This window comes from Ammospiza caudacuta, chromosome 31 (assembly GCF_027887145.1).
Source record: "Ammospiza caudacuta isolate bAmmCau1 chromosome 31, bAmmCau1.pri, whole genome shotgun sequence".
NCBI classification, from domain to species: domain Eukaryota; kingdom Metazoa; phylum Chordata; class Aves; order Passeriformes; family Passerellidae; genus Ammospiza; species Ammospiza caudacuta.
Genome location: NC_080623.1, coordinates 4,185,284 through 4,212,410, shown reverse-complemented (window position 1 = coordinate 4,212,410; position 27,127 = coordinate 4,185,284). Strand labels below are relative to the sequence as shown.

General features: G+C 44.5%; 1 protein-coding gene across 2 annotated transcripts in view; it reads left to right on the top strand.

The window, feature by feature from the left end:
* The window catches only part of SCN8A (sodium voltage-gated channel alpha subunit 8), a 55,812-nt gene extending 35,696 nt beyond the window's left edge, over nucleotides 1–20,116 (top strand). For both annotated transcript variants that reach the window (XM_058822222.1, XM_058822223.1), the window contains exons 18-27: nucleotides 678–795; nucleotides 2,557–2,711; nucleotides 3,685–3,858; nucleotides 10,198–10,320; nucleotides 13,900–14,184; nucleotides 14,763–14,816; nucleotides 15,124–15,261; nucleotides 15,883–15,987; nucleotides 16,896–17,166; nucleotides 18,305–20,116. In XM_058822222.1, coding sequence (XP_058678205.1) covers nucleotides 678–795; nucleotides 2,557–2,711; nucleotides 3,685–3,858; nucleotides 10,198–10,320; nucleotides 13,900–14,184; nucleotides 14,763–14,816; nucleotides 15,124–15,261; nucleotides 15,883–15,987; nucleotides 16,896–17,166; nucleotides 18,305–19,452 — 2,571 coding nt within the window. In that variant the 3' untranslated portion in view covers nucleotides 19,453–20,116. The remainder of the gene's footprint in view (nucleotides 1–677; nucleotides 796–2,556; nucleotides 2,712–3,684; nucleotides 3,859–10,197; nucleotides 10,321–13,899; nucleotides 14,185–14,762; nucleotides 14,817–15,123; nucleotides 15,262–15,882; nucleotides 15,988–16,895; nucleotides 17,167–18,304) is intronic.
* The last annotated feature ends 7,011 nt before the right edge of the window (nucleotides 20,117–27,127 follow it).

Sequence of the window (27,127 nt, the reverse complement as noted above, 5' to 3'; positions counted from 1 at the left end):
AAATAAATAATAAATAACAAATCTATATATATAAGGAATATAGTATAAATACAATATATTTATATATACTGTACATTTATGTATGCTATGTATTTATATATACTATATATTTATATACACTAAATATGTTTATATTTAATTTTAATATTTAATATATATATTTATATATTCTATATATATATTCTAAATAAATATATGTTCTATATATACTGTAAATATATATAGAATATATATTTACCATAGTTATAGTAAAATAAATATAATCTTAGTAAAATAAAATAGAAAATAAATAATACATGTGTAATCATAAAATGCAGTGTAAAAATAACTAACTAAATATATATATAAATGAAAAATATATTATCATAGTAAAATATATGTAATAATAAAACGGCCTGGCTTGAAAGGAGCTTAAAAATCATCTAGTTCCAAGCTCCTCCATGGACAGGGACACCTTTCATAACGTAAATATTTAATCCTATATTAAATATAATAATATTTAATCCTGTCTGTCCTGTTAACATGAGACATAAGCTGGGTCAGGATCTCAGTGATTAAAGTGAGGAAACAACTTCCATGACAGCAAATGCGGTGAACGAACAGCTGAGTCCTCGTGAGGTTTGGTGTTTTTTGGGGCTGATGTTTGGTGTTGGTTGTGTTGGGGTTTTGTGCTGCAGAAACTCGACGAGAGCAGCTCCTCCGAGGGCAGCACCATCGACATCAAGCCTGAGGTGGAGGAGGTGCCCGTGGAGGCCCCCGAGGAGTACCTGGACCCCGATGCCTGTTTCACAGAAGGTGAGCAGGGAGTGAGGGAAGAGGCTCTGGGGGTGTTCTGGGTGAGCTCCCCTCAGGGTTAGGTCAGCCCGATTCATAGTTGAGACAGAAACAGAGACAACACAAAGCAAAAAAAAAAAATCCATTTTCAGAAGGTTTCAAACTGTGTTTATGATAGCATGCATGCTTTTTTACATCCTTACAAAACTCCTAAGTTTACACTTTACTCATACACGCAAAGTGCTCATTGGAATAATTGCAGGTTTCTTTTATTTCTCCTTTTCTTTCTTGGTTTCTATGTCAGCGACCTTGGTAGGAAATTCTTCCAGGGGTGAACATGGATCCTCTTATCAAACTTCTCTCTGGCTCTGGGGGTGTTCTGGGTGGGCTCCCCTCAGGGTTAGGTCAGCCCGATTCATAGTTGAGACAGAAACAGAGACAACACAAAGCAAAAAAAAAAAATCCATTTTCAGAAGGTTTCAAACTGTGTTTATGATAGCATGCATGCTTTTTTACATCCTTACAAAACTCCTAAGTTTACACTTTACTCATACACGCAAAGTGCTCATTGGAATAATTGCAGGTTTCTTTTATTTCTCCTTTTCTTTCTTGGTTTCTATGTCAGCGACCTTGGTAGGAAATTCTTCCAGGGGTGAACATGGATCCTCTTATCAAACTTCTCTCTGGCTCTGGGGGTGTTCTGGGTGGGCTCCCCTCAGGGTTAGGTCAGCCCGATTCATAGTTGAGACAGAAACAGAGACAACACAAAGCAAAAAAAAAAAATCCATTTTCAGAAGGTTTCAAACTGTGTTTATGATAGCATGCATGCTTTTTTACATCCTTACAAAACTCCTAAGTTTACACTTTACTCATACACGCAAAGTGCTCATTGGAATAATTGCAGGTTTCTTTTATTTCTCCTTTTCTTTCTTGGTTTCTATGTCAGCGACCTTGGTAGGAAATTCTTCCAGGGGTAAACACGGATCCTCTTATCAAACTTCTCTCTGGCTCTCTGTAAAACCTCTTCCACCAGCCTAGATCAGGGCTGGCTCTCAGCTTATCTCGAGGCCCTTCTTGCATGCTGGTGCACCAATTCAGAGGAATTTGCAAAGTGAAGCTCTCAGAGATGCAGCTGCCACTGCTAGGATGTAAATCATAAAATCATTCAGTAGTTTGTGTAGGAAGGGACCTCAAACTTACCCAAATTTACTCCCTCCCACCATCCCAGCTTGCCCCAAGCCCCAACCAGCCTGGCCTTGGACACTTGCAGGGATCCAGGAGCACCCACAGCTTCTCTTGTGGGGTGTGCCAGGGCCTCCTCACCCTCAGAGGGGGAGTTTCTAAAGAATCAGAGATGACCTGTAGCAGAACAAGATGATTTTTGTGCAGCTGATGCCTCGAGTACTCAGAAGCAGAGTACTTTTCCTTTCCTGTAACTGGCCTCGATGTCTTTCGAGAGCTGATCGTAACAGGAATTCCCAAGGCAAAAATGCTTTAAATGGTTCAAGGTTATTTTATCAGCAAGTTTTCCATTTGTGTCCTCAAGAGCATGGCCCACACCAAATAGAACGAGCTGATCTGTTCCCAAATTGATGTCAGTTCTGGTGCCCGGGCACAGAAGTGGCAAAGCAACCCTAAAACCCTCAAGAACACAAAAATTTTAACTCACTCAGCGTGGTTCATATTGGTGACATCAAAACTGCTTCTAGACAGTGAGAATTTAATGTTTTGACCTTAAATCTTGTGTTTCCTGAGCGAAATTGTGCCCTGTCCCTGTTCCAGGTTGTATGCAGCGCTGCAAGTGTTGTCAGGTCAATATTGAGGAGGGGCTGGGAAAGTCGTGGTGGACCTTGAGGAAAACTTGTTTCCTAATTGTGGAGCACAATTGGTTTGAGACTTTCATCATCTTCATGATCCTCCTGAGCAGTGGGGCTCTGGTGAGTAAAATTAATAAAAAATAAAAAAGTAAAACCCCAGCAGTTCAGAGGTGTGGGGCTTGGGGATATCTGTGTACAGCAAATTTTGGGAAAAAGCAAATCTTGGAAATTCCTACCTGGAAAGCAACACAAGCTTTTATTAGTGTTTTTTTTTTTTTTTTGTTTAGTTTAAATTAAAAACAAAGCCTTCAAATCTGGGTTCTGATCCTGGTTCGACTAGAAATGCTAGGATCTGGAGAAAAGTCAGCCTGTATCTATGTCTCATTTCACAGAATCAAAAAATCCCAGAATCACTGAGCTTGGAAAAGCTCTCCAACACCATGAAGTCCAAGCTGTGACTGGAACAAAATCAATTTTCTATGTTCGATTTATATATATCAATAAAATATGTGTATTTTATCTATATATCTATGTATCTATATATCTATGTATCTATATATCTATATATCTATATTTCTATGTATCTATATTTCTATGTATCTATATTTCTATGTATCTATATTTCTATATATCTATATACCTATATACCTATATATCTGTGTATATCTATATCTATATCTATCTATTCACATATATTTGTATATAGTGTGTATGTGTTTATATATATAATATATATTTAAAAGATATAATATATATTATACATTATATATTATATAATATAATATATTATATCTTATATAATATATTATATATGATATATTATATATGATATATTATATATAATATATTTTAAATAATATATATAATAATATAATATATAAAATATATATAATATATAATGTGTATATAATATATATTATATATATTATATATTTTTAATTTTTAAATTTTTTAATATTTAATTTAAAAACATTTAAAATCTATATATTTAGCTCATCTTTAACTGTTCATTGAACTCAGCTCAGTGTCATTTGAAGCTCCTGAACCGTGCAATAAATCCCATGTAATGACATTTGCACCTGGTTTTTTCCAGGCTTTTGAGGATATTTACATCGAGCAGAGGAAAACCATCAGGACCATCCTGGAGTATGCAGACAAGGTCTTCACTTACATTTTCATCCTGGAGATGCTGCTCAAGTGGTGTGCCTATGGATTTGTGAAATTCTTCACCAACGCCTGGTGCTGGCTGGATTTCCTCATCGTGGCTGTATGTATCCTCTCCTCTTCTTCTGCTTGGGATGCTTCCTCCTCAAACCCTCACTGGGTCTTAGATTTGACAACCCCAATATCTGTGAGTTCCCAAATCAAGGATAAAACCCTTCAGCTCTCTGTGGGATTTCTGCCCTGCAGGGACCAAGGAGGGTTTTCCAGCCCTTGGCTCTTTTTTTCTATGCTGAAAATGGAATTTTTAGGAGAGCTGGCCTAAAAATTTGGAGTTTGGAGGTGTTACCATGGGAAAGCTGTGCAGATGTGGAATTCCTTGGGGATATTTCTGGGAGTTGCATTCTCTGGAATCCTTTTCTTGCATTATTAATGGTGAGGGGGTGATGAGGCAGCAGAATCTCCTCATCCCACCACCCCACTTCTGAGCACTGGATTTGTGAGAATCTCAATCCTTGGAAAGCTGATTGTGCACAGTCAAGTTCAGCATCATCAAAAGAAACAGGAAAGAAAAAGCAGAATCATATCAGACAAAAAGCTCAGAGTAGAGTGAGGGGCAGATCCACCCTGGAATCCCCTGCAGAACGTCTTGGGAGGGAGGATAAATCTGAGAAATAAAAAAAAAGGTGAATAAATTGTAGAATTAGAAAGAAAAAAAGACAATAGAGAGAAGTTTTAGCAATAAATTTGGCTCTGAAGCACAGCAAGGGAATTTAAAATAAATGGAATTTAAAATAAATGGAATTTAAAACAAAAGGAATTTAAAATCACTGGAATTTAAAATCAATGGAATTTCTGGTGCCCAAAGTGGTAGAAAATGGTGTAATTCAATAGGAAATTTCAGAACCAGGGAATTTAGAATCCCAAGTGCTTGGATTCTCTTAAAAATGTTTCATCACATCCATCTGGGATTCAGTGGCTCTGGTGGCTGCCCCAAGAGCAAGTGTGTTAAAAAAGAATTCCCAGTTTTTCCAAGCTTCTCCTTTGGAACACTCTGGGTATGATTCAGTTGCTGTTCAGCACCATTATCACTCTGGAAATATTCCTGAGTAGGTGGAAGGAACTATGCTTGGAATTCAGGGGCAGAAGTGACTCAAACTCTGTTTCCTGTAGGAAAATTGAAATTTGAAATTTTAATTTTTTCTAGAAGATCCTCTCTGATCCCCTCAACACCTTTCCTCGGACACAACCTGCACGTTATAAGGTTTATTTTCTGAGAAAAGAAATTTAAAATAAATAAATAAATTTAAATTTTGAAAGACATTAATAAATTAACTTATTTGCTGGATCTCTCTTGCTGCCTGAAGATAAAGAGTTTAATTCCAGTTTAATTCCAGTTTTATTCCAGTTTCATTCCAATTTAATTCCAGTTTAATTCCAGTTGAATTCCAGTTTAATGGGCAGGTGTGGTACAAGTTTAATTTCCTTCCCATGCATCTGGGAGTGGAGTAAAGATCAGGGAGGGAACAGTGAGGGAACAAGTGCAGAAGGGTTTGCAATTCCCAGGGCTTTAGGAATTTTAGAATTCTTGTCTCTCCTTGATGTCACGGACAGAATTTTCCCAGTTGAAAAAAAAAAATAAAATTAAAAAACCCTGAAATGTGACTTTGAGGTGCCAAAATACCCCCCACCAAAACCTCAGCAATGCTTTGTGTCCTGTACCTGTTGAATCCCATTTTTTGAACCCAAATTTTGTGGCGCGTCGTGGACGGGGCTGGAGCGAGCCAGGGCAGCAGGGAATGATCCTTTGCATCCTAACGACACTCTTGGATGTTATTTTGCAGGTTGCTATAGCATTGTCCAATTCCCCTCCTACCTCATGCCCAAAGCTTCCTGGGTGTGTTTGTGAAGACTTTTACTGGGTGATAATGAAGGATTCTGCTTTTCAGTCAATCTGGGATTCCCTTTGTGCGACCTCGGTGCCTGCTGTGTCTTCTCTTGGAATGTCCTCAGGGAATAATCCTCAAAGATTGTTTATTAAAAGCTCAAACTGCCTTTTTCTGGCATGGTCTTAGAGTCCTGCTTGGGAGTAAGGTGTTATCCTGAGGGGGAAACGCTCTAAAAATGAGAATTTTTTGTTCATGGAATGGTTTGGGCTGGAAGGGACCTTAAACTCATCCAGGGCAGGGACACCTTTAACCATCCCAGGCTGTTCCTGCCCAACCTCGGACACTTCCAGGGATGGGACACTTCCAGTGTTACATTTATTTACTGTGTTATTTAAACACGCCACATCTCCAAAACCATTGAATTTTTATATTTGATTATATTTATATTTAAGATTTTAACATACCAGCATTGCCCTGGCCTTGGCTGAGCTGATTTTGCCTCACAAAAGCTTTGTTGGAACCTTTGGGACACCCCTGCCATGGTTCAAAGTAGTAAAATTTAAAAATAGGATGGAAAACCCAATGTATTGTGGCCACTTATTTTTGGGGAAGATACCACAGAATTCTGAAATTATTTGAGTTGGAAGGAACCTTAAAATCATCTCATTCCAAGTGCCCTGCTGTGGACAGGGCATTTCCCATATGAAGATGGGAAAAGCACATCAGCCACGTGCCCAAAAAAGATAAAATCTCAATTTTCCCACACATTAATGCATTAAAAATTCAGATTTGGTATTTCCCAGAAATAAGTGTGGAATAAGAATCATCCTTCTAATTAATTCTATTAATTCTAATTATTATTCTGATATCTCTTTTATAAAAAGAATGATACATAGGAAGTGTCCTATTCTGAGAATTCACCTGAAGCCCCACCTGGTCCAGGAGGAGCTCCTGTGTTCTTTTCTTTGTTGCTGTACATGGATGTCTTTTTTTATTTTTTTTTCCTTAAAAAGGGTTCATGTCTCTTTCTTATCTGTCTGAAGTGTGGTGGTAGAGAAAAATGGGAAAAATGGTAGAGAAAAATGGGAAAATGGTAGTGAAAAAAAGGGAAAAAATGGTAGAGAAAAATGGGAAAAATGGTAGAAAAAATAGGGAAAATGGTAGCAAAAAATGGGAAAAATGATAGAGAAAAATGGGAATAGTGGCAGCTGCTGTGTCTGTAACTGTTTACACATGGCCAAGTTGTGTCTGGACTTGGTGGGTTTAAGGATCTCTGAAAATTCAGATTTAGAGCCTAAATCTGACTCCAGTTTGTTCAACAGGTTGCCCAGTACAACCCAGTACATCCCAGTCCTTCACATTCCTGTGGCTGCTGAGGTTGGGATTTGGGAGAAAAACAGGGAAAATTTGGGATGGGATGGGGGGAGATGGGATAAAACGGGATTGGGATGAGGGAAAATGCGAGGAAGGGGATCTGGGATTGGGAAAAATGGGAGAAAAACAGGATTGAGATGGGGAAAAGGGGAGAAAACACCTGGATTGGAGGAAAACGGAGGATTCTGGAGATGGGGTTGGGAAAAATTTGGGAAAACATTTGAGATGTTGGTTTTGGGATGTGGAAAAAACCTTGGGAAAATTCCTGGCAATCCCCAGGCATGGTGACCATTTCCTTACATCCCAATCCTGTTTTATCCCATTTTCCTCCATCCCATCCCTGTTTTTCCTGATTTTTTCCTGGTTTTTCCCTCAATCCCGGTCTCAGCAGCCGCAGGAACGCGCAGTGAAGCCCTGGGGTGTACTGGGATATACTGGGATGTACTGGGCCGGTTGGAAAAGCCTTGGAAAAGGGATCAGAAATGCTGAAATTGAGCACAGGAATTGGAGCAGCTCTAGGGCAGGATCACTGTCAGAGCAGGCAGAAAACAGAGCTGCTCTGTGCCAACACCCTGGTTTTGCATGGGAGGCATTTAAGGAATTTTCCCTACTCTGGTAGTGATAACCTTCCCCTCATCAGCAGCCCAAAATTGGTTTAACACCAAATTTCCTGGAAATTATTTGGTTTTAAACCAATTTGGTTTAAAAAGCCCAAGGAAAGCATTGAACTTAACCAGCTGGAATTGGCACCACTCCCTTGGGTGTTTCAATTATTGCAGTGTCTCACTGCTTTGCCACTAATATTCTGATATTTTGGTGCTTTTTCCCCCCCATTTGGGATGGAAAGAGTCTCCTAAGAACATGAAAAAGTAGTAAAAAACTGAAATAAAAGGTATTTTGTATCAATGGATTTCCCAGGTGCTCTTAGAACAAGAATGTGGAGTTTTGTGTTAAATCCCAATTAGCTCATAACCAGAGAGAAAATCACGTATTTCAAACCAATTTGGTTTAAAATTATTATTTATTTTAAATCAATTTGGTTGAAATTTATTAAAATTTAAAATTTCAGTTAATGAAAGAAAAATTTAAATGATTCATGCAATATTTTCAGAATATCTTAAACCAGTTTGATTGAAAAATATTAAAATTTAAGATTTCAATTAATGAAAAAAAATTAAAATTATTCATGCAATATTTTCAGACTATCTTAACCTGATTTGGTTGAAAATTACTAAAATTTAAAATTTCAATTAATGAAAAGAAAATTTAAATGATTCATGTAATATTTTCAGACTATCTTAACCCAGTGTGGTTGAGCACTGCCCCAGGCTGGGCTGGCGAGGCAGGAGGAGCTGATTTAAAATTTCAATTAATGAAAAGAAAATGTAAATGATTCATGCAATATTTTCAGAATGTCTTACACCAATTTGGTTGAAATTTGTTAAAATTTAAAATTTCAGTTAATGAAAAAAAATTAAAATTATTCATTGAATATTTTCAGAATATCTTAATCCAGTTTGGTTGAAATTTGTTAAAATATAAAATTTCAGTTAATGAAAAAAATTTAAAATTATTCATTGAATATTTTCAGACTATCTTAACCCAATTTGGTTGAAATTTGTTAAAATTTAAAATTTCAATTAATGAAAAGAAAATTTAAACGATTCATTGTGTATTTTCAGACTATCTTACACCAATTTGGTTGAAATTTGTTAAAATATAAAATTTCAGTTAATGAAAAGGAAATGTAAATGATTCATGCAATATTTTCAGAATATCTTACACCAATTTGGTTGGAAAATTACTATGTTTTAAAATTTCAGTTAATGAAAAGAAAATGTAAATGATTCATGCAATATTTTCAGAATATCTTACACCAATTTGGTTGAAATTTGTTAAAATTTAAGATTTCAGTTAATGAAAAGAAAATGTAAATGATTCATTGAATATTGTCAGAATATCATAACCCGATTTGGTTGAAATTTGTTAAAATATAAAATTTCAGTTAATGAAAAGAAAATGTAAATGATTCATTGAATATTGTCAGAATATCTTAACCCGATTTGGTTGAAATTTGTTAAAATATAAAATTTCAGTTAATGAAAAGAAAATGTAAATGATTCATTGAGTGTTTTCAGACTGTGTGAGCCCGGTTTGGTTGACCTCTGGCAGGCAGGAGGAGCTGGCAGGCAGGAGGAGCTGATTTAAAATTTCAATTAATGAAAAGAAAATGTAAATGATTCATGCAATATTTTCAGAATATCTTACACCAATTTGGTTGAAATTTGTTAAAATTTAAGATTTCAGTTAATGAAAAGAAAATGTAAATGATTCATTGAGTGTTTTCAGGCTGTGTGAGCCCATTTTGGTTGACCTCTGGCAGGCAGGAGGAGCTGATTTAAAATTTCAATTAATGAAAAGAAAATGTAAACGATTCATTGAATATTTTCAGAATATCTTAACCCGATTTGGTTGAAATTTGTTAAAATTTAAGATTTCAGTTAATGAAAAGAAAATGTAAACGATTCATTGAGTGTTTTCAGGCTGTGTGAGCCCATTTTGGTTGACCTCTGGCAGGCAGGAGGAGCTGGCTGAGCTCGGCGTTCCCCGAGCGCGGCGGTGGCTGTGCGGAGCTCGGCCCAGGTGTGCAGTGTGTGTATTTATCTGTATTCTTTCTCACAGGTACCTTTAACATTTGTCTGGCTTAAATTTCATGGGCGCCGCCGGGATCCGTGCAGCCGGTAAAGGGCGAGGGTAAGGTTTTTGTCATCGTTCGGGCTCTTCCTTCCAACAGCCCCTCTCCGTGTGTGTCTCTGCCTCTCTCTCTCTCTCTTTCTCACTGATCTCTCCCCTCTTGGTCTTTTCTCAACTGCATTATTTCCTTCCAGGTCGGTTCAGTCAAGTGAAGTAGGCAGCTGGTGTCATGGCTTCGGTATTTGGGGCGGCCCAGGTGGCTCCTGGGCTGGGCAATCAGGGCTAGGGGATCCAATCTAACAGTCTGGAACCTTTTTTTTTTTCTTTTTTTCTTTTTTTTTTTTTTTTATTTCTTTTTTTCATGTTGTTTTTTTCTTTGTTGTTGTTGTTTCGTTTTCTTTCTTTCTCTTTTTTTTTTTTTTTTTTTTTTTTCCTATTTTTTTTTTCTCTGGTTTCTTTTTTCTATTTTTTTTCTATTTTCTGTGTAGGTCTCTTTAGTCAGCCTTATAGCTAATGCCCTGGGCTACTCGGAACTAGGTGCCATAAAATCCCTTAGGACACTAAGAGCCTTGAGGCCTTTAAGAGCGTTGTCCCGATTTGAGGGGATGAGGGTAAGATGCCATTAGCAGCTGATCCTTCTGCATGCCCGTGGAGCATTTTATTTTTTAAAAGCATGCTAGGACTGATCAAAACTGGTGGAAAGAGAATTCCAAACAGAATCATGATGCAGCTGCTGACTTGATCACCTCTACGTGGATGTAACCCTCACCCTGCCCACCGCTGCACCCTCCCCTCTAACAAAGGGAGATGCATCAGCTGCCTCATTACATTAATTACTGGCCCAAACCACCCATTTGTAGCCGATGTTGACACTTGGCTGTTCTCATTTGGCCTGGCTTTGACCTCGAGCATCCGAGGGGCTTCTCAGCTGTAACTTTTTTTTTTGACCTAGGGAGAATCACCAGGTGCAAAGAAGCAGAATTGGAACCACCTCAGGGTCTGCAGGTTGTTGGCTGTTGGTGGAATTGGACTGAAAGATTCTGTCTCAGAGGGGGTTTTTAAAAAAGCAACCAGGGGGAAAAGGCTGCTGCCTCTCGTGGCTCGCTGCAGGAAGGGACTGGGGGGAGCTCAGCTCTTTGAAAACTTTTTGGTTTCATTCCTCTTGTTGCACCTTGTTGTTCTCAGTCCAGTCTGGTGGTGACTGGCAGCCTTGTCTGGTAGTGAAGCTTTTCCTTTCTGTCCCTTTCCTTTTTTCCATGCTTTTTTGGTCCCTGTCCTGTCACTGTGGAACCAGAACAAAGCACAAGCAAAGCATTGAACTTAAACAAGCTGGAATTGGCACCACTCCCTTGGGTGTTTCAATTATTGCAGTGTCTCACTGCTTTGCCACTAATATTCTGACATTTTGGTGCTTTTTTTCCCCATTTGGGATGGAAAGAGTCTCCTAAGAACATTAAAAAAGTAGTAAAAAACTGAAATTTCTTATCAATGGATTTCCCAGGTGCTCTTAGAACAAGAATGTGGGGGTTTGTGCTAAATCCCAATTAGATCATAACCAGAGAGAAAATCACATATTTTAAATAATGAGGGAAGGGAAGAGCAGTCACAGTTTTACTTCAGGGTCTGAGTGGAGCAATTCCACCTGGATCCTGCTGATCTTTGGAGCATAACTGAGCCCAAAATCCAGCCCAAGAGGAGCAGAGAGCTGAGGAGGCTCCTCAAACTCCCTGGGAAGTAACAGAAATACCTGAGCTCCAAATCCAAGGGAGGTGTTTCCTCTCTAGGACCTTCTCCTGCTGTTATTTCTTTGTGTCATGAATTTAATTCTAGATTTGAATCCACAGCAGAGGCACAAAGGAAGAAAAATTTCCATTCACACAAAGGTGGAGCTTTTGCTGGGCTGGGTTTGGGTCTGACCCAGAAGTTTGATCACAAAGAACAGGCCTAGCACTAAACCTGGAGAAACTAAAGCTGGTTTTAAGCCATGCTGGGGAGAAGATTTCTGATGTACAATCAGGAAATTCTCGTGCTTCAAGTGGGGGATTTTCACCGCAGGAAAATGGATAGTTGTGACTGCAGCCCTGTCAGCTCCCTAGACCCAATTATCTTTATTTTGGAGACAAGTGTCAGTGCCCCATCCAACCAGACCAATTTGAGAGATCTGAGATGCCTTTGCAAAGGAGACTGGAACTGTAGTTCTTTGCTTTTCTCTCCTCCATAGCAATCTGCATTTCCAGGAGCTTGCTCTGCTCTGAGCTCGGTCAGGGAGTTTGGTAGTGATGCTGTGAGACATGCATGTGTTCTTGTCAGTCTGCACACAAAAGCCATGTTCCTCCTTTCCCTCCTTCTGGAAAGCTCTGTAGATTTAATGAACCATAAATGACCATATTTCAGGAGGAAATTACCCTTTTCTTGCTTCATGTGGTAGCTGGAATAAATCAATGTATTCGTAGGAGGATGTGACCCAAAAAGTGCTGCTGGTCCAGCAGCTGAGCATCCTGTTGGGATGAAGGAGAGTGAGAGCAAAGGCATCACCTGCAGCCTTTTGGGGCTCTCACCTGTGCCTTCCTGGGGGTAGGGATGAACTCCTGACATCATTTACCAGCTGGAACGGAGGATTCACCATCTGGACCACTGCGGTCTTCAATTTTTCTCCATTTTTCTATTTCAGACTGGTTTGGGTAGGGAAGGACCTTAAAACCCATCCAGTCCCACCCTCTGGACACCTCCCAGCAGCCCAGACCTCCAGTCCCAGTCCAAGCTGGCCATGAGCTGCTGTGGTGGCCACGGGTGGTGGTTGTGACTTCCAGCAAAGGACCAGGACGAGCTGTGGCCAACGTCCCACCCTTGGGGCCTCCCAAGTACCCGTGTGTGGTTGAGTTGCCTTTCAAAACTGAGGCAAGATAGTTCAGCTGCTGTTCATCTATTAAAGGAATCCAAATTAGGAGATCATAATAAAAGATTTAATATCCTGCTGACCTGCCTCTATTAAAAGCTTACATTTGGCCGCGTGTTGGCCAGGGATGCTCAGGGAGGACGCGGCGCTCCCAAACCGTGGAGGGCTAAAATTAGGAAGAGATGAGCTCTGACAAAACCCCATCCTCATTGCTGAGCATTTGGAGGAGGGAACGTGGCTTTTGTGTGCTGGTGAGCCTGCCAGGCTGCATGCTCAGCTCTCTGCCTGGGACTACACGACTGGCCTTGCTGAGTCCACAGGATGATCTCGGTGTTGGTCCGTGCTTCAGTGTGACCACAGTGATGCTGGGCTTGGTCCTGGCCCCACACAGGGAGCAGGACCAGGCCCTGAGTGAAAACAGCCTTGTTTGAGCGTGGGGAATGCCTGGAGGGGCTGCTGGCTGGGAAAATCCGGAATCCGGGAGCTCAAGTGTCCTCACACTTGGCTCTGAGAAAATTCCATCAGGAGCCTGTTTGTTATGGGAGTCTGAGCCCCCCCTCTGCCTTTGGGCAATTAAAATGACAGGAAATAATTGGTTTCTTAAAGAACAAAGAGTCCAGACTCCATAAATCCAACAATGTGGCTTTGAAAAGAGAAATTATTTTGGAATATATATGTATTATATAATTTGTATATGATATGATATGATATAATATAATATAATATACAATGTGCAATATACAATAGACAATATATAATAGACAATATATAATATACTATATACAATATAAAATATATACTAAATATGCAATATATGATATACTATATAAAATGTATACTATGCAATATACAATATATAATATACTATATACAATATATAATATGCAATAGACAATATATCATATACTGTATACAATATAAAATATATACTATGCAATATCCAATATATAATATGCTATATTAAATATATACTGTGCAATATACAATATATAATATACTATATACAATATATAATACATACTATACAATATACTATATGCTATATACAAAATATAATATAATATTATTATAATAATCATAATACAAACACGTACTTTGAAAACACAGCTTCCCTGCTTGCCTCTGAAGCAGAATTTGAAGCTTGCCACAAATTCACTGCCAATTTCTGCATGGATCAACCCCCCCAACATGTCAGTGGCCTCCCCCATTCCCCCCCAAAAACAGCTGTACTTTTGCTTGCTGTCTCCTGCCTCGTGTTTTATACTGAAACTTTTTCCCACCCCTTCCAACACAGGTGGTTGTCAATGCCTTGGTTGGCGCTATCCCTTCCATTATGAATGTCTTGTTGGTCTGCCTTATCTTCTGGCTGATTTTCAGCATTATGGGGGTTAACCTGTTTGCCGGGAAATATCATTACTGCTTTAATGAAACAGCTGAGCATCGCTTTGAGATAGATGTTGTTAACAACAAGACAGACTGCGAGGCTCTGATGCCACCCAACTCCACGGAGATCCGATGGAAGAACGTGAAAATTAACTTTGACAACGTTGGGGCAGGATACCTGGCTCTGCTGCAAGTTGTAAGTTTGGGTTTCTACCGTTGTCCCTTTAAAATACCCCAAACTGAGGAGCTGGAGTTCAAAAATACCCCAAATTGAGGAGGCTGGAGCTCTAAATACCCCAAAGTGAGGGACTGGACCTGCATCCCCTCTAAACCACCCCAAACTGAGGGGCTGGAGCTCTAAAATACCCTGAACTAAGGGGTTGGAGCTGTGCCCCCCACTAAAATACCCCAAACTGAGGGGCTGGAAATACAAAATGCTCCTGGTGTGTTTTATATCCTTCCCTCTCTCTGAAATCCAGCATCCACCGGGGTTGGGGCGGGAATGAATTTGCCATTTTATATTTCTTCTCTTTCCTAATTTATGGGTCTCAATAAGAGCCTCCAAGTTCCCCACTCACCCTCAGCCTGCTTGAACCTCATGAGGTTCAACTCCTTGAGCTTGATTTCTGTAATTTAGGTTAAATGAAAAGAGAGATGTTGAAATAGTATTAAAGTTCATTATACAGGGCCATCAAGAGTGCCAGGGAGTCCCTGACAGAGCTGGCACAATTCTTGTATTTTGGGTGAATTCTGTCTCTGTGTTTTCTCTGCCAGGCTACATTCAAGGGCTGGATGGACATCATGTATGCAGCTGTAGATTCCAGAAAGGTAACCTGGCAAAACTCCCCTTATTTCTATCTGCTTTTATGCTTTGCTAAAATCGAGAGTAAAAGTTGTAGAATTGTGTTTGGAGCGAGTATTTCATGCTGGGATTGTTTGCTTTGCTCTGGGGGTTTGATGACTTAAAAGATGCTGAAGAAAATCCCAAAAAGGGCAAGTTCTTCTGGTTGTTTTTTTTGTTCCAACTGGTTTTTGATCTTTGATGGTTTGAAAACACAACCAAAAATCTCATTTTGCCTGTGTTTGTATGATGTCTTTGAAATGTCATTTGTTGTTTTTCTTATCTCCCCTTCAGCAAGAAGAGCAGCCCAAATACGAGGACAACATTTACATGTACATTTATTTTGTTATCTTCATCATCTTTGGCTCCTTTTTCACCCTGAACTTGTTCATTGGTGTCATCATCGACAACTTCAATCAACAAAAGAAAAAGATAAGTGATCTGTGTTTGCTGCTTCCAGCTCAGACCTGTCCCAGGACTGTTGGCTCTTCAGGCTGGTGGGTTTTTCTGCAAAATAAAGTCATTTTGGGGCACAAAGCTCCTTTTTTTAGAGCTGTGGGCCTCTTGGTGCCTTGAACACAACATGCTTGGTTTAAACTACAGCCAGATTTAACATTTTCCCTAGATTTTCATGCATTTTGGGGTTTTTTATGCCTTGACTAAAATACAGACTCGAAGCAAGATGTCTTCCTTGCCTCTGTCTCATATCCTGCTTTTCCTTGAAAAAAAAAAGTTGTAAGTTTGGGTTTCTACCATTTAAAATACCCCAAACTGAGGGGCTGGAGCTCTAATTTGGGATGGATTTGCATGGTGCAGCTCCTGGAAATGCCCTCACAGCTGCTCACCACAGAGGGGAGAGAGGCAGTGCAATGGAAACCTATAAATTTCAATTTAGAGGAAATCAAAAATTTCATTTTTAATTAAGATCAGTGCAGACTGGGTGTTAGTGTGAGTGATTTCTGTCTGAAGGCAGGCCTCACCTGAGCTGGGCTTTACTCCTTTCTCTTCTGGTCCATGAGCTGATTGTAACCAGTTCTCCTTTTGCCCCTTTACTTTGGAGGTCAAGACATTTTCATGACAGAAGAACAAAAGAAGTACTACAACGCCATGAAAAAACTGGGCTCAAAGAAGCCTCAAAAACCCATTCCCCGACCTCTGGTGAGTGCACTGGAGGGAGCTCAGGATAAACCTACTGTGGAGTAGATTTCTAAGAAGCCTTTTCTCCAAAAGCATCCCTAGTTTTAACTCATGTTGGACCCACATCACCCTGGTTTTGTCATTGTAACTCAGGTGTCACCTGCAAAGGTTAAAATGTTTGTGCTGGGGTTGGTGTTAATCAGTTTATCACCTGAATAATGAAATTCCAGAATTTCACCTGGCTGAGAGGCCTTAGGTGTGGAGTAGGAGCCTCCTGGCACTCACAGGAGAACCTTTGGCAATCACCCAGCCTTGAGGGCTTTGCTGATGGAGAACTGAGCTCATTTCCCTGGTTTCTGAACGGCTTTGCATCCCTCAGAAAGCCAAAAAAAGGGGTTGGGTTGAGTCCTTTAGGGGCTGTATGGATAAAGCATCCTGCTTTTGGGGCTGTGGTGGTGCCAGGACACCAGAGGGGCTGGGTTCTCCTGCAGGCACCCATCAGTGCAAGGATCTGGCTGCAAAAACTCAGCAGAGAGCAAGATGTGCTGCTAGTAGGGATAGAGTAGCATGTTGGGGTATAAATAATGGCATTTTCCTGCCTTTGCCCTCACCAGACCGGCTCATGGACAGGGTTTGCCTTGAAAGCTTTGTTCAGCACTGACAAAATCACGTCCTTGTCCCTCTTTCCACCAACGGTGGAATAATTTGTTGATTAATGGTAAATTAGGAAGAAATTCCTCCCTGTGAGGATGGTGAAGCCTTGGCATGGGTGCCCAGAGAAGCTGTGGGCGCTCCTGGGAGTATCCAAAGCCAGGCTGGACAGGGCAGGGGGTGGAATGGGATCATCTGAAGGACATTTCCAATCCAAACCACTCGACCCTTCCATGGTTGTTGCTCAAGCTTGGTTCCCTGCCTCTCCTGCTCCACAGAACCGCATCCAAGGAGCCGTGTTCGACTTTGTCACCCAGCAAGCCTTCGACATCGTCATCATGATGCTCATCTGCCTCAACATGGTGACCATGATGGTGGAGACAGACACGCAGAGCAAGCAGATGGAGGACATCCTTTACTGGATCAACTTTGTGTTTGTCATCTTCTTCACCTGTGAGTGTGTGCTCAAGATGTTCGCCTTGAGGCACTACTACTTCACCATCGGCTGGAACATCTTCGACTTCGTGGTTGTGATTCTGTCCATCGTGGGTAAGTGGGACACCACTCAGAGGTCGTGGTACTCCATTTTCAGAAGGCTTCAAACCTGTTTTTATTTCAGCATGCACGTTTTTTGTACGTTCTTACAAAATTCATGTATTTGTACCTTACTTATTAGTACCGAGAGACAAACAAAGTGCTCATTGGAATTTCTCTGATTTATCTTTCTTTCTTTCTTGGTTTCTATGTCAGCGACCTTGGTAGGAAATTCTTTCAAGGGTGAACATGGATTCTCTTATCAAACTTCTCTCTGGCTCACAGAAGTTGCTGTAAAACCTCTTCCACACTTAGAGGTCTTTGAGTGCCAGGCTGTTTTGGCATTTTTAGGGTAGAACATGTCTTTGAAAGGGGTATGTAGGTACCAGGACCTCAAGGTTCTCTTTGAGCCTTGGGAAGCCATGGCAGAATTTGACTGAATTTATTTGTGAAGTCCTGAAATTTATTTATGAAGTCCTGACTGATGCCCCTTCCCTCTGTTCTGATATTCCAGTTGTAAACCACTCTGTATTCCAGAGGTAAACCACTTGGCAATTGCTCTCTCTGTCTGTAAAAACTGAAGTTTCACTCACTTCATCAGAACCTTTTAATGCTTAATAACCCCTGAAAATTTCCCTGCAGGGCTTCTTGCCACAGCACAGGACTTGCCATCTTGTCGGCAGTTTGTTTGAATGTTAAATCCATGTTTCCTCCAACGGGTTTTGAGGTTTTTAGCATCTAATCTGCAAAATATGCACAACCTCACAATGGCTGTGCCCATTCCCTGGGGAGCCTGGGCACCCTCTGGGAGAAGAATCTTTTCCTGATATCCCTCCCCTGACAGAGGTCCAGCTGTGCTCTCAGTGCTCCCAAGGAGCAGAGATCAGAGCTGTCCCTCTCCTGCTCCTCAGGAGGATTTATCTGCCTGAGAAGAATCTTTTCCTGATATCCCTCCCCTGACAGAGGTGTGTGCTCTCAGTGCTCCCAAGGAGCAGAGATCAGAGCTGTCCCTCTCCTGCTCCTCAGGAGGATTTACCTGCCTGAACATCCCAAACACCCTCTGAAAATTCACCCACGGAATTCCACGTGCCCCAGGGGAAGCAGCAGCCTGTGCGTCTGCCCTGTCACACCTTGTGTTGCCTCTCTCCTCTAGGGATGTTCCTGGCTGAGATCATTGAGAAGTACTTCGTGTCACCCACTCTGTTCCGAGTCATCCGCCTGGCTCGCATCGGCCGCATCCTGCGCTTGATCAAGGGAGCCAAGGGGATCCGCACGCTGCTTTTTGCCTTAATGATGTCCCTGCCTGCCTTGTTCAACATCGGCCTCCTGCTCTTCCTGGTCATGTTCATCTTCTCCATCTTCGGCATGTCCAACTTCGCCTACGTCAAGCACGAGGCCGGCATCGACGACATGTTCAACTTTGAGACCTTTGGCAACAGCATGATCTGCTTGTTCCAGATCACCACGTCGGCCGGCTGGGACGGGCTCCTGCTGCCCATCCTGAACCGGCCCCCGGACTGCGACCTGGACAAGGAGCACCCGGGCAGCGGCTTCAAGGGGGACTGCGGCAACCCCTCGGTGGGGATATTTTTCTTTGTCAGCTACATCATCATCTCCTTCCTGATCGTGGTCAACATGTACATCGCCATCATCCTGGAGAACTTCAGCGTGGCGACGGAGGAGAGCGCGGACCCGCTCAGCGAGGACGACTTCGAGACCTTCTACGAGATCTGGGAGAAGTTCGACCCCGACGCCACGCAGTTCATCGAGTACAGCAAGCTGGCGGACTTCGCCGACGCCCTGGAGCATCCGCTGCGCGTGCCCAAGCCCAACACCATCGAACTCATCGCCATGGACCTGCCTATGGTAAGTGGGGACAGGATCCACTGTTTGGACATCCTGTTTGCCTTCACCAAACGTGTCCTGGGGGACAGCGGGGAGCTGGATATCCTGAGACAGCAGATGGAGGAGAGGTTTGTGGCTTCCAACCCTTCCAAAGTGTCTTATGAGCCCATCACCACCACGCTGCGGCGCAAGCAGGAGGAGGTGTCGGCCGTGGTGATCCAGAGGGCGTACAGGGCTCGTTTGGCGCGACGGGGCTTCATCAGCCGCAGGCCTGCCACCACCAAACTGGAGAACGGGGGAGCCAACAGGGAGAAAAAGGAGGGCACCCCCTCCACGGCGTCCCTGCCCTCCTACGACAGCGTCACCAAACCCGAGAAGGAGAAGCAGCAGCGGGCGGAGGAGGGCAGGAGAGAAAAGGCCAAGAGACAAAAAGACGGCAGGGTGGCCAAGTCTTGAGACACACACACACACATTCACACACACACACACACACACACAAAGGGAGAGAGGGAAAAAAAATTAACAAAAAAACAACAAAAAATAGTAGAATTGTACGAATTAAAATATTTGCAAGTGAAAAAAACAACAACAACAACAACAAAAAAAAGATTGTTTACAAACTTCCTGAAATATATCAATACAGAAGAGCTGTGGAGACACTTACCTGAAGATCTTATACCAAACATAGTCTGCTTACTGTGTGACAGCGTTGCATCTAAAGCAGTGACCTACCACCTGTTTAAAGGACCCTGTAAACAAACATTTAAACACAAAAAAAAAAAAAAAAAAGGAAAAAAAATGGATTTTCTATTGTTTGGGCAGGTGGATACTGCATGTTCCACATCAGTCAATGCAACTTAGGACAAACAAGCAAAATAAACCACACACACACACAAACACACTCAGAGCAACAAAACCCGCTGCTGGGATTCATGTATTTTCCAAAGCAGCCCCAAATGGATTTTATTTTCCCATTTTGTTGATTATTCTCAGAAGAAAACCCAGAAGTCACAATGTCCATGGGTTTGTTCATGCAAAACTAGATTTGCATTTAGTTAAACAGCAAAATTAAGACAAAAAAAAAAAAGGAAAAAAATTGAAAAAATAAGAGTTAAAACAAGTAGAACAAAAAAAAGAAAAAAAGAAACAAAGCACCCATTAAGCCCACTGAGTTACCATAGTTTATTTGAGATTTATTATTTGCATTCTACTTTCTCCATGGGCTTTACTTGGTTTGGGAGATGGGGCAGTCGGGTACCTTCAGCCTGGAGCCAGCTCGGGCTGATCCCCCCCCCAAAAATAAAATCAAAGTGCTCGTTAACGCCTAGAAGCGATTTTTGCAGATTTTTGCAGATTTTTGCATGATGGCATGACCAGGGACCATGCATGAGGAACCACAACCAGGGGACACGCTGTCACCTGTCCACAGAGGTGTGTTAAGCCATAAATTCGAGGCACTCCACTGAGTATCTACCGCACAAAAAATCTCAGTATTTTGGAGATTTTGGAGAGAAACCTTAGTGATGCTCCTGCCCGGCACCAGTACTCCCAGTTCACAGAGAATCTTCCATAAACCTGCCAGTAGAAGAAAAAACAACAACAAAAAACAAAAAAATAACCCAACAAAACCTCAGTGTAACTCTAAAACCACAAAACCCCCCAAGAGAAGAAGCAGGTGAATGAATTGTGTGTGTCTGTTTAACAACTTTGACTTTCTTTTCCATACAGCCATGGTTTTTTGCACACTGAAACAGAACAAAAATTCCAAAATGCTGCTCTGGACCTCACCAAAGGGGAGAGGATAAATCTGGGAATGGCTTGTTATCCATGTCACTGTAAATCCAAAACCTAGGGCTTCAACCAGCCAGCAAGGTCAGTTGTATCCTGCAATATTTAGCATTAATTAATGTTAATTAATTATCCTTCAGCCTCCTCCATCCTGCAGCGTAGACACTTCTTTTGGTAGAGATAAATGTTAAAAAAACAACGAAAAGAAAAGCAGCACGTTACCTCTGCTGGTAGGAATCTGGGGAGCTCACCCACAGCACTCTGGGGTGGAGGGTGGGGTGGGGAGTCGGGGTCGGGACCCACATTTGGGGTCGGGACCAACATTTGGGGTCAGGAGTCACCCTTGGGGTTGGACCCAACCCTTGAGGTCAGGAGTCACCCTTGGGGTTGGGAGTCATCTTTGGGGTCAGGACCCACATTTGGGGTCGGGACCCACATTTGGGGTCAGGAGTCACCTTTGAGGTTGGGACCAGCCCTTGGGGTCAGGACCCAACCCTTGGTTGTCCCATGGTGGCTCCTGCTCTGGGGGTGCAGAGCTGGACCAGGGGGTGCTGGGCTGTGGCCAGGAGGGGTTTTGGGGTCTCCAGCCCAGGAGGGGCCAGGTGCCTTCACCCCCCCCATTCCCCACACCTGCCCCTGGGGGCACCTCTGGGGGCACCTCTGGGGTACCTGGGGCACCTCTGGGGGTACCTGGGGCATCTCTGGGGTACCTGGGGCGGCTCTGGGGGTACCTGGGGTGTCTCTGGGGGTACCTGGGGCACCTCTGGGGGTACCTGGGGCATCTCTGGGGGTACCTGGGGCACCTCTGGGGGTACCTGGGGCGGCTCTGGGGGTACCTGGGGTGTCTCTGGGGGCCCTGGGGCACCTCTGGGGTACCTGGGGCGTCTCTGGGGGTACCTGGGGCACCTCTGGGGGTACCTGGGGCGTCTCTGGGGGTACCTGGGGCACCTCTGGGGGTACCTGGGGCGTCTCTGGGGGTACCTGGGGCACCTCTGGGGGTACCTGGGGCACCTCTGGGGGTACCTGGGGCATCTCTGGGGGTACCTGGGGCATCTCTGGGGGTACCTGGGGCGCCTCTGGGCTGTCTCACTGCAGCACAAGGAGCATCACGAGCCATGTCTGAGCTGTTTTCTGTTTCCTCGCCCTCTTGGGGTGTCCTCAGCCCAGTCCCAGGCCAGCCCCACTCAGCTTGGGGTGTCCCTTCAGCGTGGTGGCACCGGGGAGGGGACTGGTCACTGCAGGGGTGACATCCAAAATAAGGGTACCCAAAGGAGGGGGAAAAAACCACCCCAATACAGCAGAGCTTGACGGGAGGATGAATCTCAGTTTGCATAATCCCAGAAAACGCCAGGAATCGCCCAAAATAACCCAAACCCAAGCAGGAAGCCATCCAGCAGCCATCTGTGCCACCTTGGCATCCTCGGGGCAGCTCTGCCCCACTGCAGGGACCTGTCCTGCCCCCGTTGCTCCCAGGATGTAAAATAATAAAAATAATCACAAAGAAACGACGACAACAAAAATCTACATACATATGTACAGGCTACGTTGTAAACAGCACAAAAAAAAAAAAAAAAACATGAAGAAAAAAGGAAAAAAAAATAGCTGAAAAGTGTGGTTGAACTTTTTAAGAGAATATTATAAATACTGTAATATATCATTTTATTTTATTGGCATGCCTTTTTGTAAATACAAAGAACTACAAAAAAAAATTATAGAATGGCTTCTGGCTTATGCCATTGTCCATGGTTATTTTTATTTTTTTAAGATTTTTCTGTTGTCCTTAGATTTTAGATAGCCAGGAAATGTCCCCCAAAGGAAAAATAAAAACAAAACCCACAGCAACAAAAAAAAAAAATTCCAAATGAGAACCTAACCCCCTCAAAATAGATTTTAACAAAAGCTTTATTGCAAGTGGTATTTGCAGCAGCAAAAAGTGTCTATTTTTGGGTTCCAATGTGCAATAAGTCGACCACTTCTATGCAAGATTTGGCTGAATTTCATAATTGTTCCCAGGCTGGGCTGAGTCCTGTAGGTGACGCTCGGTGCGTTGGCGTTTGTGCTGGCAACTCATGAAGCTGCTCAATGACTTTCAAATAAAAAACTCCCTCCAAACTCTGTATATATATTATTTTTTTTAATGTTTTGTCAGCAGGAAGGGGAGGGAGGAGGTTCTTGTTGGCTGGAGTTGGTTCTGCTCAAAAAAAGGAATTTGGGGATGCTTTTCTCCTTGGGTTTCCTCCCTAGGGCAGCTGTTTGAGTTGGGTCTTGCTGGGTGAAGCCAAAGTTGGAGGAAATTTTGGGCAAAGAGCCTCAGGGATTTGTCCCACCCAAATCTCCAAATTCTGACGTTATTCGCAGAATTCCCGTTCTGGATTCAGGGTTTTGGGAGCAAATAAGGGGGGTGGTGTTGTTAGGAAGGTGTAGCCAAAACTCACAACCACACCAAGGAGTTCCCTTCCCTCCCCCAGGTCTAAAATCTTCCCTTTTGGGTTAATTTGGGTTAATTTTGTTGACTCCAAAAGTGTGGAGTTAATGAAATGCCAGCCCAAGCTGCTTTATTCACTTTCCTCTTCACCTTTTCTGAAAATATAGAAGCCAATGTTGGAAAAAAAAAATAAAATAAATAAATTCAGGTAACCCCGTGGTGTTCCCTAGAGGCCACACCTGAGTTTGAATGATTTTTCTGCTGCAAAAATAAAATTTAAAAAAAAAAACACAACAAGCCAACAAGCTCAATAGTGAAGATTAGTGTATTAGAAATTGCATGGTGGCTCATACCGGTCTTACCCAACATGACTGACAATTACTATAAGCCAAAAGCAAATGAAATAAACTGAAATAAATGAAATAAATTTCCCTTTTCACGGTACAAGGGAAGGTTGTCGTGGTGTCCCAGTTATTGTCACCCCTCCTCCCCTTTTCCTGCCCCTCTGGGCTCCCCCAAAGGCGTTTTAGGGTGGTTTGGGGAGCAGAGTGAGGGGCAGGAGGAGCTGTTGGAAGGTTTTGGGTGTTGAAGGGGGCAGGAGGAGCTGTTGGAAGGATTTTTGTGATAAAGGTGTGAGGTGGCTCAGCCCTGCTGGGGCTGTGGGGTTGGTACCTGCCTGGGGCTCCCTTTGAGGCAGGTGAGGACCCCAGGCAGGTGAGGATGAAGCTCCAAGAAGGTGAGGAGAGGATGGAGCCCCAGGCAGGTGAGGATGGAGCCCCAGGCAGGTGAGGACCCCAGGCAGGTGAGGATGGAGCCCCAAGAAGGTGAGGAGAGGATGGAGCCCCAGGCAGGTGAGGATGGAGCCCCGAGAAGGTGAGGAGAGGATGGGGGCTCCAGGCAGGTGAGGATGGAGACCCAGGCAGGACAGGATGTTGTTCTGTGATGGCTCAACCTGTAACTGCTCACCTGAACCCCTCATCCTGTGTCCCCTCACCTGTAACCCACCTGTAACCCCGAATCCTATATCCCCTCACCTGTAACCCCTCATCCTGTATCCCCTCACCTGTAACCCCTCACCTTTACCCCTCCATCCTACAACACCTCGTCCTATAACCCCCTCACCTGTAACCCCATATCCTGTAACTCATCCATAACCCCTCACCTGTAACCTGCAGCCCCCATCCTTTGCCCTAAAAACCCCCAAGAAAGGCCCCAAATCGCCCCCCAGGGGATTGGGGGGCAGCAGCTCTGCAGGGGCTGCTTTGGGGGCTCCTGCTGCCCCCCAACTCTCCCACCCCTGCTCTGGGGGCTCCTGCTGCCCCCCAGTGCCCCCACACCTGTCCCCAGCCCATTCCTCACACCAGGCCTGGCTCAGCTCTCAGTGGTGCTCAAGGGCCCTCACCTGGGCTGGGGGTGCCCACAGGTGACCTCACCTGCCCCCCAGCACCCCCTGCCCCCCATCCCACCCCACTCCTGGCCAGAAGGGCTGAGCTGGGCACGAGCCTCACCAAGGGCAGATGGAACCCAGAGCTGAACGCCCACCTTGGAATTGCTTCTGATACTTCAGGTTTTGGTCACTTCGGGATTATTTTTCATAGGAAACACAATTATGAGTTTTGGTGCGGTCTGTTGAACAGATTTGTGGATTTTTGCTGCTCGGTTGAGGCCGGTCCGAGCCAAGGCAGAGCGCGGTTGTGCCGTCCTGCCCCTCCCCGTGTCACACACACGCGCTGGTCCCGCTGGTTTAACTGGGATGGAGGGTCCCCAGCTGTCCCCACCCGTGGCTGTGCTGGCTCATTCCCTACCTCACAGGGGTGTTGTGAGGCTTCCTGAGACCCCCAGCGTGCTGCACCGAGGGTCCCAGAGCTGTCCCGATGCTGCTGTGGCAGCCCCACACCCTGAGCAGCTCTGGGGCTCTGGGGCCGCTTCTCCCCCGGCAGCGCTGCTGTCGCTCCCCTCCCGCCCTGCTTTTCCTCTCGGTTGTGTTTTACCCGGGGAGAGGAGGAGGATGGAGCCGGGGGAGGGTGGAGGAAGGCGCTGGAGGGACGGGCTGGGAGTTCCGTGGCTGAACTTTTGAGTTCCTTTGTACTGTACATCTTTTTACTTTGGAATTTGCAATAAAGAGGTATGTCCATCTTGTTTTAACAACTTCTCCTGCCTGCCCTGTCGTTCTGTTCCCCTCGCTGCCCGAAATTCCTCAGCTCAGACGGATCCTGGGGTGGCTTTGCAAAGTGGGGATGCTCTGAAATGTTCTCCCTGCCCTGAGGGAGAACCCAGGGATAATTTGGGGGGGTGACAGGAATTATTTGGGGGAGTCACAGCTTTGAAACCCCTCCAGGCACAACACAGAGCCCATCCCAGCCCCATCCCAGCGTGTTCTGGCTCCTGCTTTGGGCAGTGCAGCTTTAGGAGACGCATCTGCCACGACCACCCCTGCATTGCCCCATTCCTGCAGCTCCTTTCCCTTTTTTTTCCTGGGAAATTTGGAACCCGGAGCAGCCCTGTGGTTATGGGGAGCATAACCAACACCCCCTGCTGCACTTCGGCATAAACAGGAGATGGCGATCACCCAAAGTTTTCCCAATTTCGATTTTAAATTTGGAAGAAAAGCCTTGTTCTATTTGCCCTATTGGCTCTGAGCACATCCACACAATCCTGGCTCAATTGACCTTTTAGAGCGTTTAGAGTATTTTAGAGTGTTAACACAGAATGTGCACAGAAATCATCATCATCCTCCTCTCCCTCCACCCCTGGCACCCAGCAGCTCCTCGAGCTCCTTGCTGTGACACGGCCAAAAAAAGAGAAAAACCCAAACCCACAGAAAGGGACAAACCCAGAGCCCCCCACACCTCTGGTTCAGGACAGCTGTTATCCCAAATGTCCCCAGCCAGCACAAAACCTCTGCCACAGCCCTTGGTCAGGTCAGGGGTGTCACAATTAACCACAATTAACCCACAAACAATTAACCCCAGGCACTGGCTCGGCCTGATGACCCAGCAGAGAATCCCAGTGCTCCTTTTTCACCTGGAATTGGGGAATTTTGGCTCCTCCAAGCACTCAGGAGCCCTGGAGGCTCCTGTAAGGGGGGGACCCAGTGAGGGCACAGCCGAGGGAGCCCCGGCCCTGCCACAGGGAGCTCTGGGGACATACAGGGACACCTCCAGCCCAGCAGCTGATGGTGGCATGGTCACCTCACCCTGGATGAGCCCAGGACAGGCCCTTCCCTGCCCAGGAGAACACACAGAGCCCATTTATGGATGCCAACCCCTCCGTGAGGCTTTACTGGGTCTGGTTTTCCCTTCAGCATCTCCAGTTGGTGCCACACCAGCACAGGGAGCTCTGGCACCTGGGGACAGACAGAGACATCTCCAGCTGAGGGTGTCTGGTGGTCACCTCGCCCTGGATGAGCCCAGGACAGGCCCCTCGTTGCCCAGGAGAACACACAGAGCCCATTTCTGGATGCCAATTCCCCCACGAGCCTTTACCGGGTCTGGTTTTCCCTCCATCAGCTCCTGGCGGTGCCACACCAGCACAGGGAGCTCTGGCACTTGGGGACAGACAGGGACATCTCCAGCTGGAGTTGCTGGTGGTGCCGGTGGTCTCCTCATCCTGGATGAGCCCAGGACAGGCCCCTCGTTGCCCAGCAGAACACACAGAGCCCATTTCTGGATGCCAACCCCTCCATGAGGCTTTACTGGGTCCGGTGTTCCCTCCAGCATCTCCGGTTGGCGCCGCACCGCCATCAGGCGCCCAGCAGCCGCCTCCAGTGGCAGAAATACATCGCGGTGCCCGTGAGGAGCACGGAGCTCACGAAGGCTCCCAGGACGCCCAGGAGCAGCGGGCGGACCCAGCCCAGGAGGGCGCGGCGGTAGCGGGGGGGCCGGCGGCGCTGGAAGAGCAGAGCCCCGGCCAGGGGAG